The sequence below is a fragment of the Sturnus vulgaris genome, chromosome 3, assembly GCF_052056855.1.
Source record: "Sturnus vulgaris isolate bStuVul1 chromosome 3, bStuVul1.hap1, whole genome shotgun sequence".
NCBI classification, from domain to species: Eukaryota; Metazoa; Chordata; class Aves; order Passeriformes; family Sturnidae; genus Sturnus; species Sturnus vulgaris.
The window spans coordinates 105,400,352-105,419,341 of NC_142245.1; the positions used below are offsets into that span (position 1 = coordinate 105,400,352).

The window sequence follows — 18,990 nt, forward strand, 5'->3', positions numbered from 1 at the left end:
CAGTGAAGACTGACAGTTGCAAAGATGCAAAGTGAAAGCCAGAAATTAGACTTAACTCAATGCAAAACGAGGAGATGCTCCATCCTTCTCAAGGCCAAACATGGAGAGGCTCAAGCAGAAAATCCCTCACTGTGCTGGATGAAAAGCTGCTGGCTAGGCAGCCTCTAACACAGCCTTTCCAAGCTGCACATTCACTCCCTCCCTCGGTCTGAAATTCTCTGAATTTGTTGGTTATCAGAGCACAACAGAAACCTCCTCTGTGAGTCAGCTTAACAGAAAGAATCTGCAGGGGAGGCAATATTTTTTTTATTTATTCCAAGATGAGTACACGAGTTTGGAAGGCGCTCAATAAAAGGTTCTGATGTTGCTCCCTAAAACACTGGTGTGCTGGGTTGCAGATGCAAGGAAGCTCTGCCAGGGAGAGTGACTAATGAGATGTGGCTGCAAGGGAGAAGACCCATGTGTGATCGATGAGAGCCCTTTCCAGCCAAGCAGCTAAGAAAGTAATGGAAGAATTCAGATAGAAGTACAAAAAGAGGCCACTCACCTAAATCCCTGGAGAGATCTGACAGTGTCCCAAAGGTCACAGGACAGGATTTTACATCTGCAATATCCCATGTTCCTGCATTTAAAATGCAAATAAACAGTAACCCAAAACAGATGTCATGTTCACAGTTTCTACCTCATTCTCCCAAGCTCAGTACAGCCTTTCCAGGTTCTTTTTATTCCAAGCTTGCATCCACTGCTGTTGGACAAGCATCAAGCAAGGAGAAATCATCTTTATGGACAGAGAGAGTCCAGCCCCATCACCATGTACACTTTCTCAGACTTCCAACGTGCATGTCACAGCAGCATGGCACTTCTCTGGACTAAAATTCCTCATTCATCTGAAATTGTGCCCTCTTTATGCACTACTGGCAGAAGTTGTCATCACATATTGGAATTTGGCCTTTTGAAAGCATTAGAGTAAAAATGGTACTAATGTCCTCCCCCATCAACCCTCTGCTTTGCAAGAAAAGGACTCTTAGCACGGAGAGGGCAACCTAAGAGCAGTTTCTGGATCATCAGAGTACTGGATTACTGCTACTGAAGGTCAGTCATCATGTGGCCCTATATACCATTCAATTCAGCCACCATGCTCAATTGATCTCTGAGAATGTAGTCAAAATCAAATGCTTTTGATTTAGGAATACCCTGCCTCTTCCTGGTTTGAAATACACAGATATACCCTGTACTCTGACCATGTATGATCGTCCTCAGAAAGCAAGGCTTTAGTTGTAAAGGACACAAATAATACCTGTGGGTAGAAAACAACTTGCACCCAGCAGGTAGTCTACAACACAAGGAATTCCTCCCATAAGGACCCCTCTTTCCACATTGCTGGGAAATAAATGACACCTAGCAGGATCCAAGGGGGGTGGACAACACTGTGTGTGCAGGATGAATGTCAGTGGGGCTACACTCTCATGAGGACGCAGCAATTTGTGAAGCTCCCCCTCGGCAATATTTGAATGTCAACACTCACCTACGTTGGAGAAAACATCATCTTCTGACCTGGAGGGTGCTGATTCTTCCCGTAGGGCTCCTGAGCCCTTCAGCAAGGTCCCACACTCTGCCTTGGCAAAGAAAGCACCTTTTCCACCACCACTGGTGTCCTCTGTGAGTGGCCACACTGCTCCCTTCTCATCCCAGTCAAAGGCTGGTTCAACTGCCGAGCTGCCCAGGGATGCTCTGCTGGGGTCTCCTCGGGAATAAACATTACCCACAGGATCATCATTATTTTTAATTGCAAGGAAGAGTTTGTACTGGGGAGACAACAGAGCAAAGCCTGATCTGAACCCATCAGACTATTTCCAGCTGAACTTATTTACAGATATGATGACAGCAAAGCAGAGCTCCTGGGATGGGACACTGAAGTGGAGAAGAGGAAGGCAAATGTGAGAAGGATGGCACCACAGTGGTCTTGGGCATCCCTCCCTGGAGGGGAGGCTCAGGGCCTCCAAAGTCCTGCTGGGGGCCCAGAGCAATGAAGAGAAAGAGAACAGTTGGACCTCCAAGAATAAAGAAAGCAAACCTCTTGGATGTTGATAGTTCAAGGCTGCTAGAGAAATCAGTGCAGACATATGAATATTTTTTTAAAATGACAGTTATCTACAACATTTTTGTTCCAAAGGACTTCTCAAGTGTTTTATAACTCCAGCCTTTAGAATAGCAAAGCATTTTCTAGAGCTCTGGTGAGGAGGAGACCACTGCTGACATCAACTCCACCTTCACATACCTTATTGTTGATGCTGCTGTTTCTTCCCTGCCAGGGAACAGCAGCCAGCACTCGGCAGGGTTAGGGCTTCTTCCTAAAAGATCAGATCTCACTACTCTGTAAGTGCCCATGCTAACATGATCACAGGACTCAGCATTCTGACCAGCCCAGGCTGCAGGATTGCATCAAGACTTCTGGGGCTTCAAATGAGACTTGGTGAAAGAGCTCCCTTTCCCGGGTCAGCAAAGCCCTTAACACCTGCATGACCTTAGGGTTAAACCCTATGGGGTTCTGCATGTGGAGCTGGCACCACTGATGACAACAGATCAACTTATATGAAGAAAGAAATGTGGACCCATTCACTTTGCTGGAGAGAAAGTGGAGACCTCAGCACTTCTAGCCTTTAAGGACCCTTAGTTAAAAATCTAAACTCTTAATATTTAACTCTATGTAATCCAAATGATAGATAAAGTAGTCCCAAGGTATCTGTATATTTTTCTATTGAAATGTCCTGTTTCTTTACCCTTCAATTTTAATAGAGCATCTGAGAGCACTTTAAGAGCCTTATTGCAGACAGTGCACTCACACATATATCCAATATATATCCCAATATATCCAACATATATCCCAATCCAGCTACATCTCTCCAATATCCAGACTACTATCTTAGCTTCTAAATTACTCTCATATTATAAACCCAAAGTTTATTTCAATCATTTTATCACAGATAATGAAAATACTTCCAAATGTCTTAATTCCATGACCTGCTTTCATATAGTGGTTATTACATGTAACATGATTAGCAGAAATGTATATAGGCATAAGTGCACGGCAGACACTTTGAAATCCCCAGAGGAAAAATGTGGAGTGAGCACAAAGTGTTGTTTCATTTTATCTCATTAGGATAAGAGTATATTCCTGATATATTAGTCTGGGCAATCCTGGACAAAGAATCTGTTTGAAACTGAGCAAATTGTGCATGTTTTTATACATCCATTATCAGAAAACTTCTGTCAAGCCATGCAAAAGGAGGGAGCCCACGTGACACCAAGCCTTTAGCAGATCTACGATCTAACAGACATCTGCTTTTGAAGTCCTATGGGTAATGCTGTGTGCTCTGCTGTGTGTTTTAATGAGAGCATGGAGTAAAAGGCAAGTTCCCAAGTAAAAGCTCCCAAAGCTGTTTTTTCTTAAGTAAATAGCCTCAGTAAGTGCATGGATTTTGCTGCCGAATGATGACTAGAGCAAACAGAAAGATGCTGGGGTATGAGGAGGGGTAATGAACCCAGCCAGATCAGGTGTGTGAATTGAGCCTGTACATTTACCTTTTTGTTTCAGCCTTTCCTTCCTTAAGTGCCTCTTTTCACGGCTGCTGATCTTGGTCTGCCAAACTCCTACAACACAGAGCAAAGTTCATTTTTAAGCCATCAAAGAACTTTCTTCATTGCATTTACTGCTTAGCACAAGGTAAATAGCCATCTGAAAATTTCTGATGCTGGCTGTAAAAGAGGCATCGGATCTCGTGCAGCATGTCTCCTGTGTGCAGCATGCCCCCCGTGTGAAGCCTTTGCTTCCTCTGCAGAGATGTGTTACATAAGAAATCCCCATCACGAACCTGTCTGTTGTGTCTTGACTCACATAACTGCACTTATTCTTCTGTCCTGTGTGCCAGCCTGATGTGACACCCATTCCCTTGGGGGAGAGGTCACAGCAGAGCATCAACCACCTTATATGTCTGACAGTGGGGAAAATCTTAATCATTAGATAAGGCTTCAATTCATTGGGTTCCTCTAGCCCTGAACACACCCTAAGACTTGTTCTGCAATGTGGACACTCTTTCACTCAGCTGGTTTACACACACATTCATTCACACCCATGGGGCCACATCCTGTCTCTGTCCATGCTCTCCATGACCCAAGAAGTCAGAGGAGGTGCTGGCAAAAATGGTTAATGAAGGAAAAAAAGCAGCCTCTGGAGCTGATCAAGACACTTCATTTCTCTGAAGCATCCTTGAAGAATATATGAAGCATCCACAAAAAACATAGGAAACAGTTCAGTGGGCTCATCCATTCAAAAAATTACAGATCCATTTGAAGAAAGCTTCTGCTGTGTCCCTTTCTGCCCCAGTAGCCTCACGGGCCCCAGGAAGGATTCTGGTCCAACAGCAGCAAGGGCTTCTCTTGCTCTCACCAGCACACTAATCACATTGTAATCTTTTAAGCCCAGAAAGGCTTAGAATTTGTTGTTTTTAATGTAACCCTTGGTGGAGGGAGGCAGAGAGGGGCTCATGGGATGCAATGTATTTTCCAGTGAAATTCTAACTGCCTGAGCCTTGCTGGCCTCTGCCAGATTTCTCTGCACATCTGCTTGCAAACAAAGGTCTTGGCTCTGCTCACAGGTTTGCTACAAGCTAGCTGGGAATTGCCCCAGCACCTTTACCAGCCTCAGTCATGGGCACCACAATGTGCTGCTCCATGTGTGCATCAGCAGGGCACAGGCCACAGGATTAGGGGAAGAGCATGAAGAAGGACCCTGCTGACCACTGAGCCTCTGACCACCTCAGACATCTTCCTCACCTGCAGATTTGCCCTCCCTGTGGACACAGTCAGGACCTGGGGAGCGTGGCAGGAAAGCACATGGCCTTGCCAGAGACTGAAACGTTATGGTTTATGGCTTAAACACCTTTATGAAGGACTTTTGCCCGTTATAGAAAAAGTGCATAATGAAACTGCACCACTGGAGCCCACCCTGGATGGGCCTCCTGACTGAAAACCTGAACTGAGAGTTAAACCACTTAAGGAAACTTGAGTTAAGGAAAGTGACACTGTTGTTCAAAGCATCTGGAAGAGCACCATGGTCCAGCCCAGCACCTTCTTCAGGGTTTATCTGCTGCCAGGCTGGTACAGACCCTGCACCAAAGGGGGAGGGGGAAAGGTTTTGGGTATGAGGCAGTGAGTGCCCATCATCTGCTGTGCAGACCAGCTCAGCTGTGGGGCCCCTTCACCCCAGGAAAGCCACATTCAAGGGACATCCATATGAGGGACAGCAGAGCAGGTGTCATGGCCCAGGGAGTCCCCAGATCCTGCACCACTGCAGGAGATGCAAGAGATCCACAGCATTGCAAGGGACAGAGTCAAACCTGCCCCCCTCAGGGGAGGCACATGGGCATTCCCACCTGCCCAAATGTATATTAATCCATGGAATTCTATACTTTTAGGCAGGGGACCCTCACCACCAAGGAGACCAGATGAAGGGAAGCAACAAGGCATCGTTGGAACCCATGGAGGGATGACACATTTCTAATCTTTGTCACTCTCATTGTCCCCCCACACTTTTTCTACTTTTCTCTTTCTCTTTGCCTCTTTTACTATTAAATAAAAGGCATTGATGTTTTTATCTCAACATCTAAGTTTGGTTTGAATCACGTTTTTTGGGTATATTCAAATCTTTCAGAGTTCAATCCATTATTCCCACAGTTAGTTCTCTCTACTCCTCTGTAATTAAACTGGATCACAGCAGCACTTGTCCAAATAGTTACACATAGGAAGGAGCAGGTGATAGAAATAACTCTCAAACTGTCAGATTTCTCCACTAACAGAACCCTAGAATAGTAGAAAAGGCCACCCTTTTGACATATTTCATCCCATGTTATTCTTTGGTAATATGCACCAATAACAGAAGAATCAGATCTTCTGTTACCTTCTTCCTCTTGCAGTTTGTCTTTCTCCACAGAAAGCAGATCTTTTGGCACTTCCTTGTCTGAGCACTGGGTTTTCCTCTTCTTCTTAGGCTACAGTATAGAAGAGATAGATAGCAGAAAGATAAAACAAGTATTTGTTAACGCTTCATCCAGAAGAAAAAAAGAGTCAGAGCAGAAGTTGTGAAATAGAGACAACCCATGATACTCAGAGAGAGTAGGGGGTTGCTGGAGTCTTTTAAGTGTGTGCAAAAGTCTTCCTGAGCAGATTTTATTGCAAATTCCAAACCAATGAATGCTATTGCTTTGGACCTACAAGTCTCAACTTATTTGCTAGTTTAGAAAGTTCACATTTTAATTCAGGTACCTGCTCTACAGTAAGATTTGCATTCATTGTTCCTAAGTTCTAATGTTCTTCTGCTGAAGGAGAAAAGTCTAATGTATTTGTCCCCTTTAAAATCAGGAATGCTATAATCAAGAGTTAGGACCCTGCCAATTCTTAACAAAAAACCCAGGCCCTCCCCCACCTTTCAAACCATGGAACAGCATATTTTTAATGAAGGTATCTGTAGTTTGCACTAATCTGAAAGGGCACAGGAGTAGTGAGGCCATTTTCACACAGCACAGCATGATGCAACAGTAGCACTAACCCTAAACCATAAATTTTGAATGTTCTAGTTTAAACAGTGGTTCTTGACTTTTCCAAGGTGGAAAACCCCTGCCAGAAATGTAGTTACCTGCCCAGGCTCAGGGGCTGCTCCTCACTTAGAATCACAGAATGGTTTGGAAGGGACCCTAAAGATCACCCAGTTCCAACCCCCCTGCCATGGGACACCTTCCACCAGACCAAGCTGCTCAAAGCTCCCTCCAGCCTGGCCCTGAACACTTCCAGGGATGGGAAAGATACAGCTTCTCTGGGCAACTTGCTGTAAAGACTTGGAAGCTCTTTAAAGCATTAGCCTCTTCCTCCACACCAGTACAAGTGCTCAGTGCCCAAGGTAAAACCCTTTAACAAACCCAAGGAAATGTCCCTGTCAGAGCTGGAATGGAAATACAGGAGATTCCAGCACTCACTTCTGGGCTTGGATGATGAGAGCATCCCCCTTGTGGTGGCAGTGACAAACACTACAGTGTGGCTGTGCCAGAACAAGCTCTTATATTCCTGCATCATCTCAAGTTCAGGAGACCAAGGAAAAACAAACTACCTTAAAAAAAGGAACATTCTTAAAACAACTGTCTTTTGAAAGATAATATATAAACTCTAAAACTCTTGCTGGTACCTTGAGGATCTTTTTTTCTCTGATGTTGACTGATGTGATAAGATGGCCATTCACTGGAACCTAGGAGGTGGACAATAAAAAAATGCATTATAGTACATATACATGCATGTGTGTGTATGTGTAAATATATATATATAAACATATTTATTTTAATACCTTCCCATAATGCATGCAATAGTCTGAAAGATACAGCTGAGCAACCCCCTGTACAAATCTGGGCTAGAATTTGTGGCCTTGTTCCAACTGGAGTAATTTATTCCAAATTAATTAGTGTATGCTAAGCCTTTATGAATGTAAATCCAGAAACTCCACGAAGATTTATTCCAAAGCAGACATATTTGTGGTTTATCATAAGATTTGTCTAGGATCAAATTTGTTTTTCAAATAGGGTAAACCTGGCTTAAAGAAACAGCATAGACATGAGAAGGCTTATTTTAATTCTTGTTTACCAGTTGGGGTGGACCTTATGTTCCCTCTCAAGTCTGTCTGACCAGCTAAAAGAATAGATTTTATCCTACCTAGATCCAGTAAAGTAAACAATAAACGTTTAAGAACTTCTCAAATTATAGTTTGATTAATGCTTCAGCTGTCTCAGAATTCCCTGGCAATTGCCATCCACCAGTTACAGGGATGGGAGGGTGTAAATCTGCAGCTGAGACAGCAAGGGCTGTGCCAGCAAGGGCCATGCACACTCTGCAGAGCCAGCAGCCTCCAAGGCAAGGCTGAAGCTCCCTCCACAGGTGCCTGTGTTTCCCCCTGACACACACAGCAGCTCATTGCTGCATCTATGGCACTTCTCTGACTTATCCAGGTTGCTCTCCTTGTGCAGTGCAGCTGCTCTTCAGCACTTCCTTCAGCCCATCAGACCTGTTGGGCTGCCTAGCTGAACCCACATCTCCCAGAAGGGAGCCTGACTCAGGCTGTAACCCTAATCCTGATCCATCCTCTGCCTCCTCTGCCTGGGGCAAGGGGATCCCTGGCAGGTGAAGGCAGCCCTGCCTGGAGCAAAACCCATCTGATCCCTGCTGAATTCAGGTGCCCAGTCCTCTTGGGGAAGGGAAGCCAGCTGATGTTTCCTCCTGCCTCCTCCCTCTCCCCACTCTCACAGGTCATCTCTGTCCCTGAGACACTGTGGCAGTGATTAATTAACAGCAGATAAAATCCTGTGGGTGACTGCCCATGTCTCTACCTAGCAGACCCAGTGAGGCTGCAGTTCTTCAGACTCTTAATGGCCATCTCCTTGATATTTTGGGCATTTTAGAGCTATTTTTCACAAGTCTCAGAAAGGTCTGTTTTGAAGTGCAGGACAGGCACATGTGTGCTGGCAAGTCCTTCGTCCCTGGAGGTGTTTGCTTGGAATTCCAGAGCAGTTGCAAGCCCATGGTAGACATGGACCCAGCAGGCTGGTGTTCATCCCAAGTTCCACAATTAGGTCTGGAAGCCCCAAAATTGTGGACTTTGCACACAGACTATAATGATTCTGGGTCTTCCAGTAAAACATCACAGTAGCAGGAGGCAAAACCTCTGCTATCAGTAATTCCACCAACTTCACATTATAAGCTTAAGCCAAAATCTCCTCCATCTCCCTTGGCTGTCATATACAAACGATAGAATTGTTTACAATTATGTTATTCTGAACATTAGTAAAATAATTACTTGTCTGTTAAGACCCAGCAACAGTTGTTAGTAGCTAGCAAGGCTGTCTTGTTTTTTCCCATGGGCACTCTCTTCTAAGACTCTCAGGTTCATTTACTAGAAGCACTCCATAAACCCCACCACAAAGCAAACCATTTTCCATCTCCTGCACTACTCAAGGGAAAAATCTTGCTCTACCTGCAGGGAGGGAAACAGCTTCTCACATAAAATTTAGTATATAAAACACATAACCAGGGGCATTTTGGTGAAAATTTGAATCATGTAGATATGGCGAATATTTTTATTTTATTTTATTTTTTTATTCTTTCTCAGCATATGTTTCTGTCCATTTAAATGTGTGAAAATGCAGATAGATCTTGTCTCAGTGGGCAACAATTCCTATGCAATATAGAATCTTAGGGGAGTGACTTTCCATTATACGAGAGAGAACTTCAGGAAAACTGAATTTTATCAGATGAATGCAAGAAGGGATGATTGGGGGAAGCCAAACTACATGTAAGTGGAATATTCCTTCCTGATATCATCAAACCCTGGTGATTTCCCAGTTTTCATAATGAAATCCTCACTGTTTTCTAAAGGCATTGCAAATGGACCTCCCAAGTGAAGGCACTTTGAGCACGACTGCCACCATGGGCACAGAAATCGCAACGCAGCTTAGGACACAAAGAGGGGAATGCTTTTTTGCCTTCTTTCAGACACACACAGATGAGAGGATGAGAGACATCCCACCTCCTGTTAGCCGCTCTTTATATCAAGATGCTTCTGCAAGCATGAGGGACTACAGGCAGAGACAAGGAAATGTCAGGATTAAGGACATAAAAACGCCTTCCTTCCCCGGGCTGGCCTCAGCGAGCACAGCCCGAGGCTGTACAGAGCCCTCACACAGGCGAGGAGAACTCCAGAAGGAGAATGTTGAGTGCAATAGAGGATTAGGGAAGATGCAAACTATATTGGCTCTGACAGACTTGTCTCAGCTGGAGCAGGATCACATTCCTGGACCTTCTCTCCATATAAATGACAGCAAGCAAGGAGCTGGAAAATTGCAGCTCTTTGATTTAGTGCTTTGCCAACCTGACTGCTGCATACTTTTACTAGACCAGCACAGCATTTGCGGCTTAAATGATATTTCACGTGCTAGACAAACATCCCCCTCTCTCTGCATCACAGACTAGGAGGTTAAATGTATACTGCTGACAGTCATTTGCTATGTCCCAAGGGTCTTCATGATGACTGAGTGGCTATTCAGCCCTAAGTGCCCACCTGGGACTCCTGAACCTTGTTGCATCCTTCCTAATGAGCAGCTGAGTGCAAAAAAACACCAAACCTGACCACTGACTGATGCTCAGCAAACATCCCACCAACTGTGGTGATGCTCTTCTTTCGAACCTGAAATGTCTCTTGCTTCTCTGCCATCCTTCAGTAATACCAGCAACTCCCTTCCTTTCATCACCAAGAATTTTTACTGAGTTCTACTTCCTTTCAGTAGAAATGTATTATGTTAGCCTGACCTTTTGTATTAAATCCTGCCCTTATCCAACCCTTTTTCAGTCAGTAAGCTGGCTGTGTGGCTGAGGAACTCCACCCTACCCTATTCTTCCCTTTTGAAGCCCTTAGGGTAGAGGATTAGTCATGCCTCTTTATCGTGCCATTTGGCCACTATGGAAAGGAAAAAAGGAATTTTCATTATTTTATTTTATTTAACCTAATGGAATCATTAAAGAGAAATTCATATTGGTGGGGGAATTTTTTTCTTAATGAAAAATGTAGTTTTGTACAGGGAAAACACATCTAAATCCACCATATTAAATTACTATATTAAGTCTTAAGTGCAATTCCAAATACATCAAAAATATGCAGAGAAACAGAATCAGGACTTTTAGTGGAATCAGACTTAGCATATTAATTTCTACTCACATTCTGTGGAACAATAGAAAGATTATTTTTAGTTCATGGCCATTTGGTTCGTGACCCAGTGGAACAGGATTTCCCCCCCACCCCCTGCCTATTTTTCCCTTTTTTATGTAACTTGAGGTTATATTTCTGATTCTCTTGAGCTAGTGTTTAATTTATTTTATGCTGTTAATATAGTTCTACATAAAGTCACAAAGAAAGGAGGCAAAGTGATACATTTCCAAGTACTAAAAAATACTGGGCTTAGTATATAAAACTTGTATTCAAAGTCATAAAGCTGTATGACTAAAGACTTACCTTTATGCATTTCAATAGTTTTGTTAGACTAGTCATTTTTATAAAACCCAATACCTTTGTAAGGGTCTATCAGATCAGGGCAGCCTGCTTTCACATCTCAGTGCCACCAACTGGTTAGAGGATTAATTAAAAATTATGTGAATATCAGCTTCAGGTTCACTAACTGCCCTTTGTCCCTCTTGGGAAAGGTGCTTAAAATTGCCTTCCTTAGGAAGTCATGGAAAGGTTTGCCCAGTAGAGGGATACTAGGACAAAATAAACTCAGCCTATGAAACCCAAAGGGAGCTATTATATGCTTCACACATTGGAAGTCAGGGAATTCATTTAAGACCATGAATAAAGATTCAGAAAATTGTTCTCAGCTACCACTTTCAGAAAACTCAAATTAAGTGGGTTGGACACTGGAAATGAAAGGAAGCAAAACTACCCCATTCTGGCAGGGGGTCTGTGAACACAAAACCATTTCCAGATTTAAGAAGTACTTCAATTAAATTGTTTCTTAGTGCTCATTTCCAGTGGAAAAAAAAAAAAAAAACTGGAATTTTTTTCAATTTATGTTACAACACTAGAAAAATGTGGTGGATTTAGGCTAAAAGGCAATACTGGTATGACAAAAGTAACACCAACATGCACTAAATTAAGATAATAAGGAAAGGGGTGGGAGAAAAGAACAAAAAGAAAAGGACTTTCTAAGCGAGGCAATAAATTAAGCATGCTCTCTCCCTTAAACATGCTCTGTTACAACTGAACAACGTATGACTGCACTTTTCAGCTTTCTCAGTAGACCTACAGCAAGCTGAAAAGTGAGCAGGAAGTCTTCATCCCTCTCAGCATCCTCTGGAGGATCCGGTCCTTGCTCCCTACACTCCGTGCTCTGAGTCAGACTATCTGCAGCACCACTTGCAGCTCACTGTTGGCTCTCTGCAGTGGGTTCTTGTCTCCCGTGCAGAGAAGCAGGGGCTGGGCCACAGGGTGAGCAAACCCAAGTGCTGCTGCTGCTGTGGCCAGACAGGGCTCACATTTCTCCATCCACAGACAGTGAGCCATCGGTGAGACAAACGTGTTGGGAAATAAAGCAGTGCTGGCTTTCATTAATTCTGATTCAGAGTTTCATAAATGGAAGCAGACATCCTGGCCAGTCTGCCTCTGCCACATGGTCTTGTCCTGATGATGGACTTTGCTCTGGGAGACCTATTCCCTAAGCCAATGGGAACCAGGTGAATGGGAAAAGACAAGCCTGCATTTGTCAGAGGAAAAAGAATGGGGTTTAGGCAGAGGCCACCAGAGAAACAGGAAAGTACCAGCTTCAAAGAAAATTAGTCAGTTCTAACATCTAGAGAAAGGATAACACAATGGCAATTTCTGCTCAGATGACAATGGAAAGCCAAAAAAAATGTTGCATTTGTTAGCAAAGGAAACTCCGTGGCTCTCCATGCATGGCAGAAGGAGATAAAGGAACTTCTTTGGGACATGGCTGCTCACAACACTACACAAGCATATCTGCAAAGGGGAGGGACAAGAGAGCAGAATCCTGGGTTTTGATCAATACTGTAAGTACTAATATTCTTATTGTTAATAGCTGTTAGTGATATGTGGCAATGCAAAGTTTTCCCTGGCAAAATCACTTAAGACAAATGTGTTCCTAGTAGGAAAGAAGTCTGTTGGAAAGGAAAATTACATGGGAAACACATGCAATGAACAGACAGAATTATATGAGAACTACACACCAGGAATATGTGTAATTTTCCCTTTTCCTCAAGGCACCTAACATAGAAAAGAAAGAGGCAGTTCTCCCATCGAATGGATGCTCCAAGAACCTTGTGAAAAAGGATCTGGGCCATCAGCACAGAAAACCCATTTATCTGCACATATTCCCAGGGATGAAATTGCCCATTGGGAGCCCTTGAGCACAAACACAGGTTGATTACAAGGAGTGGGAGCCAGGACTGCACATGTAACCATTCATATCCAAAAGCAATTGCATGAGAAAATTTAGGGATATTTAGATGTCCTTTAGATGATGCTGGCCAGCCTTCCCTGGACATACAAGAAGCCACACAGCAGCCATAAACACAAGGACCTGACATGTATACCTGCCTCTGTTCAGCTGCTCTCATCATCAGGGGAAGAAAACATATATGGGGAACGAGTTTCTACAGTGTGAGTAGATTAAAACTACTGTTGTGAGGAGCGATGAAGAAACCAGTTTCCTGGGATCTTCTATTCTGAATAACTAGAGCACCATCTCAACAAGGGATAAAGGCTCCATTTTAAGGAGGCAATTACCAAACTCCAACACCTTTCAGGATACTTTAAAAATAAATTGTCATCCAAGATAGCTGTATAAAAACAATTGTGCAACTGTGTTGCACTGGCATGTAAAACACTGTGTAACTGAAAAGGTAAAAGAAAAAGTCTCTGCAAAACTCTGGAGCTGCAGGAATGGATCTGGTACTGTATTCTGGTACTGTTAAGCAATCCTGCAAGAAGCAAGAAATATCTCCAGTTTATAAAGACATTTTAGAAAAGCAGAAAGCTTTCTTTTGGAATGTATCAGATAGTACACATTTTTAGAAGCTGCTTAAGGAAGATGATGTCACTTAATTTGTAAAAAATGCTCTTCTTATTCGCAATTTGCAACCAACTTGCAGAACAGCCCTAAAACTCTGAATAAACACAAACCCTCCAACTCAACAACTGTCCCATTCAGATCAGTTGGCTTCCAGCAAGTATTATTAGCAATTTCCCAAAATTAGGGAAAAGACAATAATGAAAAAGACTAAACACTCTCAGCATCATTTCTAGAGGGTTTTTTAGGTGTGTGTTTGGCTGTGTGACAACAGCCAGAATGTAACTTGCTTTGTTCTATGCACGAGATCCCTTTCAAAATGTGCTTGTATGACTGTGTGGAGGCCATGTATCCATTGGAACAAAGTGTGGGTGAAAGGCTGGACGTGACCTGACCATGTGCCCTCACGACCCAGAAGGCCAAACGTGTCCTGGGCTGCACCCAAAGCACCAGGTGAGGGAGGGGATTCTGCTCTGCTCTGTCCTGGTGAGATCCCACCTGCAGTGCTGCACCCAGCCCCGGGGTCCCAGCACAGGAAGGACATGGAGCTGCTGGAGCCAGTACAGCAAAGACCACCAAGTTGATCAGAGGGATGGAGTGCCTCTGCTCTGAGAAAAGTCTGACAGAAATGGGGCTGTTCAGCAAAAGAGAAGACTTCAGGGTGACTGTCCTGGTTCTGGACAGGACAGGGTCAGTTTTTTGCAGAAATTGTGAAGGAGTGTGGCCAGGACCTGGAGCTTTTTCTATCCCACTTTACATTCATTGCCAGGGGGCCAGGGGAAGGGACTCTCTTTTGGGGAGAAGGGGTTCCTTCCAGTCTGATATTGTCTATTGCTAAGGGGTTTCTGTGTGAATCATTTCTTTCCTTGTACCAGCTGTCATTAGTATTATTCCTGTTCCTGTTTGTTTTCTTATCTCGTTGCTGTTTCCAGTAAATTTATCTTATCTCAGTTTGTGATCTTTACCTTTTGTGCCTCCAAGTCTCAACTCCATCCCACTGCAGGTGGGAGGGGGAAAGCTGGAGAGAAGGAGGGAGGAGCATGTGGTTTTGGAGAGTCTTGGTGGGGGCACCATGACAGTGATCAACTGAGGATACAGTACCTGAAGGGAGCTTCAAGGAAAGATAGGGCAAAACTATTGACAAGAACATTTACTAAAAAGACATGGGAGAACGAGCTCAAACTGAAAGAGAAGAGGTTTAGATTAGATATTAGATATTAGGAAGAAGGTCTTTACTATGAGGGTGGTGAGGCACTGGAACAGCTTGCCCAGGGGAGTGGTGAGTGCCCATCCCTGGAGGTATTCAAGGACAGATTGGATGGAGGTCTGAGCAACCTGGTCTAGTGGAAGGTGTCCCTGCCCACAGCAAGGGAGTTGGAACCAGATGATCCTCAAGGTCCCCTTCCAACCCAAACCATTCTATGATTCTATGAAAATTTGTTCAACAGACTTATATCACATGGGCTGTTGAAGCCACTCAGTCTGGGTCTAACAGGGCACCGTGGCTCCTGGACAGTTTCTGGCTGCCTATTGTTATGGGTAGGAGGGACACACAAAGGGAAGATCAGTCCTACATCATCCTGCAGCCAAGTAAGAGCAAATTTCATGGGAAGGCAACCTGACAGCCCACCCATGGGGCAGCAACTGGGAATCACTGGCAAACATGCATACCCAAACTGAAAAAATAATTTACCACCTAGGTTCTTTTAATTAAGATCCTGACTTATCCACCACTCCAGGATATGCAGATGTTTGGCTGCTGGGATGTATCAACACACCTGAGCACTGGAGGCAATTTGTGTCTTGTTTTTTTCATACCTCAGCAGGCAGCAGAGAGGGGCTCCTATTCTGTAATACCTGCACACCCCATCTTATCACATTGGCCATGTCTATGAATGGAAGACTTTGTTATTAATGACACATCTGCTGCTGCTTTGGTGGAGATTTTTATATGCAAATTTCAGCATATCAAAGGTGTTTGGCTGTTCTGGCATCCTCGAAGCAGCTCAGTGCCAAAGCAGCGTTTTACACTTAAGTAAGGAGATAAAGTTTTTGCCTTGAGGATATGATGTTTGAAAGACAGAGAGAATCTGATGGGAAATGACAAGGAGCAGTGGAGAAGGCAGGGTGGGGAAAAGAAAACAAAAGACAAATAGAGAAAGGAAAAGGCATGGTACTGTCATGGGAGGACAAGCTTTTCGTTTTTCATTTCAGTATGCAAGATGTTTTCTTAGGATTATCTATCTTTAGAATCTTTTAGGTTATTTTTCTTGATCATCCTCTTCTCATCCTCCACCTCCTCAGGATCATGTTTTCCATACTCTGCACAATAATCAGTGGGATTCATATAGAGGATGATGCTACTGTGTGAATGCAACTGCTGGAGCCCAGTCCTTAAAGAGGAGGAATCGCTCAGCACTGGAAAAGATAAGATTAATGGCAGAAACTGCACATGACTGTAAACAAATTTATCCCTTCAGTTTATCCCTCCTCTTCTTTGGTTTCTGTTACTTAGGCCTGTGAAATGCAGCATCCCTGACTAGAAGGTATCTATTTAAATCAGTGCCTTCAGCTTGAACTAATAACCCTGCCACCATCACAGCACCTGGACTGTCTCTGACACATTCTTGTTCATGAAGAACAAAACCACTTATTTTATAGCGCACGTTAAAAAAATCCCTGCAAATTCAATTTTGTTTGTCTTTCTCAGAAATGAGATAATATCTAGGAGATAATAGTAACAGTTTAAACAATAAAGTAGGTGTCTCCCCTTTCTATCCCATGCTGCCTCCCATATTGGTGGCTCTGGAAAATTTTCATTGGTTCTGCAGGAAACTCAAGTTATCTAGTATTGATGATTATAAAGGTATAATAAAATTGTTACTGAAATCCCTCTTCACCCCTTGACACTGGCAGCTCTGTTTGGATTGCTTTTGGATTTAATTGTTCTTTACTAATTCAGGGGTACTTATGCTGCCAGATCAAGATTCTGCTCTGACTGACGAAAGCAAAAATGCCCTAAAATGGAATAGTTGATAAAAAGATAACTATAATACAACTAAAAGCTAAAGCTTCTATGACAAAATAATATCCCTTGAAAACTAACGTTACAATGGAAAGCCTGACACATTTCTGTTCCTGAGGAACGCAACCACTTATTTTATAGCACACTTAAAAAATCCTGCAAATTCATTTTGTTTGTCTTGCTCAGAAATGAAACCTAGGAGACAATAGCAACAGATTAAAATGTTTTAAAAATCTCTATGTATTAATTTTAAGTACATACTTATGTTTGGTAAATTATTCTGAGAGCTTTACTTTCCACATTGCAGTGCCTCAGTGAAATTGTTTTCTGTGATTTACACCGAGATTTTCTGCTACAGACAGCTTACAGCATGTCAAAGCAACAGAGTCATGACAATGTCATACAGAAACTTCAACACGGTGCATCAAATCAAACTCATAGCATATATTCAACAGGGTGGCCATGATCATCAGCTCACAGCCATGTATTAATGCAATAACAACAGAGCTTTGATTTGGAGTAAATATACATCATTAGCACATTGTATTAACACCGTAGTATGGATATTATTCCTTTATAGTCCTTCTTAATATGATGGGCATTAACTGGAGTTTTCTTAATTCCCTGCTAAGAGGATATGGAGTTATGCTGTCAGACAAAACGGCGGATGAAAGGCCAGTGCCAGCACCCCCCCAGCCAGGTGCTCGGACAACCTGCTGCCTTGCACTGTCATCTTGATGGCACCATCAAGGGTTCAGAGGGGAATGCTGAGCCCCCTCACCCCTAAATCACACCGAGAGGTCCGGGACGGTGCGTCTCTGGGCGGGACGGGATGAGATGGGATGGGATAAGATGGGATGAAATGGGATGGCAGCAGCCCGGTGGGGCCGGACGCACAGGGTGCAGGGCTGTTCTCTGCCCTGAAAAGGTGCCGGGCAGGAAAGAGGGAAGGATGCTCTTCCCATCCCGGGAAGCGGCCCAGGTGCGATAACCTTACCTGCGCCGTGCGCCTTTGTTCCTCCGGCTGCCGCTCCGGCAGCGCCCCGGCCGCTCGGCCGCCGGCCCCCGCAGGGCCATCCTCCTCCTCCTCCTCCTCTTCCTCCTCCTCCTCCTCCTCCTCCTCCTGCGCCTCCCCGGCGGCGCGGCGGCGGGGGGGTCCCGGCACGGCCCCGCGGTCCCGCAGCCCCCGCAGGACGAGCAGCGCGGCCGCGGCAGCCGCCAGCACCAGCGCCGGCCAGAGCAGCGCCAGCAGCCGGCCCGGCAGCTCCCCCGCGCCCAGCGCCATCCGCGCCGCCGGCCCCAGCATGGCCCCGCCGGGGATGCTCCGCTCGCTCCGCTCCCGAAGTTGGTGCCGGAGCCGCGCTCGCCGCCGCCGCCCCGAGCGGCACCGGCGCGGCTGCGGAGCGGAGCGGAGCGGGGGGGACCGGCCGGGCGGGCGGGGGATGCGGGGGATGCGGGGGGGCCCGGGGGGCGCGGACACGTCGGTGCTTACGGGAGCCTCGTGGCGAAGGGCGGGTGCGCCGTGCGGGGGGCGGGATGGGACCCCGGGCGCGGCCGATCGCCGGCGCGGGGGGAGGAAGGGGTTAATGCACGCGATGGGTCTTCCCTTGAGAAGGATGAGAGTGGTGGTACACGATGAAAGGTGAAGGCGACGCGATTGGAGGCAGAGCAGCTGCGGGCAGCAGCGTTGGTTTGAGAGCAGATGTTTGGCCGAGGATGGGGTGTGCAGGGATGCTCACAAACGAGGCTTGTCTGCAAAATTCCCCAGTCTAGACAGAACAGTCTTTAGGGATGTACTTCTGTTGTCAGGCAGCGCTACAAACATGTCGTTATCGAGCACCATCGCTGTGATGATGACAAGCGCTGCCATGTAACGCAGCGCGATGCGCTCTCATCTCGGGCTCATCCTCGAGCAGCAGCGTTCCGCCAGCAGAACGCGCGGCACAGCGCCTCCAACCACAGACCAATGCCGCGCACGATGGAAAATTCTCCAGACACCTGATGATAAGTGCGGATGATGCTCTCGGAAAGTATTTTTTTTCAAAGCCACCGAGTTTCTTTTAAAGTGGAAGGCTGAGTTATGCCTTGGTCAATCTAGAGGGACAACCTCTGAGCAATAAATAAGCATTGAATAGCAGTGAAGGGAAGGAGTGAACTCCTCGTTCCAGCATGGTTGTGTCTTGCACCTGGCACAAACACAGTGAGTCTTACCAGGGGCCATAACCACGACAAAAAAAAAAAAAAAAAGTAAATACAGCTTATTGCTTATTTAATTAAAACAGCATTAAAAGTCATGTT

The 18,990-nt window shown here is 44.9% G+C and overlaps 1 protein-coding gene across 1 annotated transcript in view; it reads right to left on the reverse strand.

Annotated features, from left to right (window-relative positions):
- Nucleotides 1-17,998, reverse strand: part of LOC106865062 (uncharacterized) — a 30,762-nt gene extending 12,764 nt beyond the window's left edge. Inside the window, exons 1-6 of the mRNA XM_088162453.1 lie at nt 17,690-17,998; nt 7,235-7,294; nt 5,957-6,047; nt 3,583-3,651; nt 1,526-1,741; nt 548-622 (exon numbers count right to left, since the gene is read on the reverse strand). Coding sequence (XP_088018579.1) covers nt 548-622; nt 1,526-1,741; nt 3,583-3,651; nt 5,957-6,047; nt 7,235-7,294; nt 17,690-17,998 — 820 coding nt within the window. The remainder of the gene's footprint in view (nt 1-547; nt 623-1,525; nt 1,742-3,582; nt 3,652-5,956; nt 6,048-7,234; nt 7,295-17,689) is intronic.
- Between the last annotated feature and the right edge of the window lie 992 nt (nt 17,999-18,990).